Below are 1,344 nucleotides of genomic sequence, written 5' to 3' on the forward strand. Positions count from 1 at the left end.
ACAAAACCAAACACTCCAATAACAAGATATCCCTTTCCTTTTTATTTTGTTAAATTCAAAGTGGTAAAAACCTTTGAATTAAAATAAATCATATACATTTCTGAACAAGTTTCCCTTTCACTCAGCCTGTCAGAAGTTTTAGATTAACCTTTGTGTGCCCTAAAAACATTTTTCCACTTCGCTGAAAAGACTGTCACTTCCAATTTCTTTAATATCCTTACCTTACCATTCCAGAAAATCAAGTGTCGTCTTTGAGTAAATCCTCGTATCTCATAAAACCTTCATTATACTTTAGTTTTGTCTGTTGAATTTTTTTTTGGTAACAAATGGGAAACAGCCTGTTTACGTTTAGTTTCGGAGATTTTGTGGAGTTTTCACATAAAATAAGAGTGATATTTCTGCTCATACTTCAACTATTCCTCTTATGAAAGTATAAAAATTGAGGCAAATTTCTTTTTGTCACTCTGAGAATGTATTTCCTCTAATCCTTCCTGCCATTTACTGCACTAATACTGCTACTATGCATCCCAGATCACTTTTTACTCATAGATTCCCAGCTGAAGGTAACTTGAGAGTCTAGTCTTCCAAGGTGAGTGTACAGGAAACACCTGACATATCGGAACTGTAAATTACATGGACATGTTGCTTCAAGGTTATTTTAAAACGTATTGTTTGTAGTAATCATTATGAAACAATCATTTTATCCGCAACTTAACAGATAAGTCTTGTCTCAAGACATTAGTCTCATTTAAAAAAATGCTAAACCACTAATATATTAATGCTTATTATTTAAAGAGATATGGTTACGGAATTCCTTACCAGGGCTAAAAAGGACTATAGCTTTAAGGTATGCATATTCATATCCATCAATATCAAGCTTGGCCATGCTGTTACAGAATTCCTGAAGTTTCCAGATGTGTTCCATGACTTGCTTAATTCTGTCTCCAGAAAGTTTATCTGCAAAAACATATTGCTTACTATTTCATGTGAGCTCAAGCACTTCTGATATATCAACAACCAAGTCAAGAGATCCTTTCAAATCTATTGCTGTCTTAAAACCACTTTACATATAAGGATGGCCTAAATTATTATGGGAGCAAAGATTTATAAAGTTGAGTCAGACACAGGGCTAGCAAACAGAATGTTAACTCTTTTGTAATTTTGCCAGGATAGCATAATCTGCCATACCAATCTTTTTCCAGTGATGTACTGTTCTGAGCAGAGATTCTCAAATTATGGTGAATTATATAGAAGTTTGCAGATGACACCAAGTTGGGGGGAGTGTTGATCTGCTGGAAGGCAGGAGGGCTCTGCAGAGGGACCTGGACAAGCTGGATCCATGGT

At 35.1% G+C, this 1,344-nt stretch overlaps 1 protein-coding gene across 11 annotated transcripts in view; it reads right to left on the reverse strand.

The window, feature by feature from the left end:
• The window catches only part of NR2C2 (nuclear receptor subfamily 2 group C member 2), a 39,208-nt gene that overhangs the window by 13,313 nt on the left and 24,551 nt on the right, over positions 1–1,344 (reverse strand). For all 11 annotated transcript variants that reach the window (XM_027905872.1, XM_027905870.1, XM_027905864.1 and 8 more), the window contains one exon: positions 820–957. In XM_027905872.1, coding sequence (XP_027761673.1) covers positions 820–957 — 138 coding nt within the window. The remainder of the gene's footprint in view (positions 1–819; positions 958–1,344) is intronic.

This window comes from Empidonax traillii, unplaced genomic scaffold (assembly GCF_003031625.1).
Source record: "Empidonax traillii isolate 1590-97213 ecotype Southwest subspecies unplaced genomic scaffold, ASM303162v1 scaffold1216:size234177, whole genome shotgun sequence".
Taxonomy (NCBI): domain Eukaryota; kingdom Metazoa; phylum Chordata; class Aves; order Passeriformes; family Tyrannidae; genus Empidonax; species Empidonax traillii.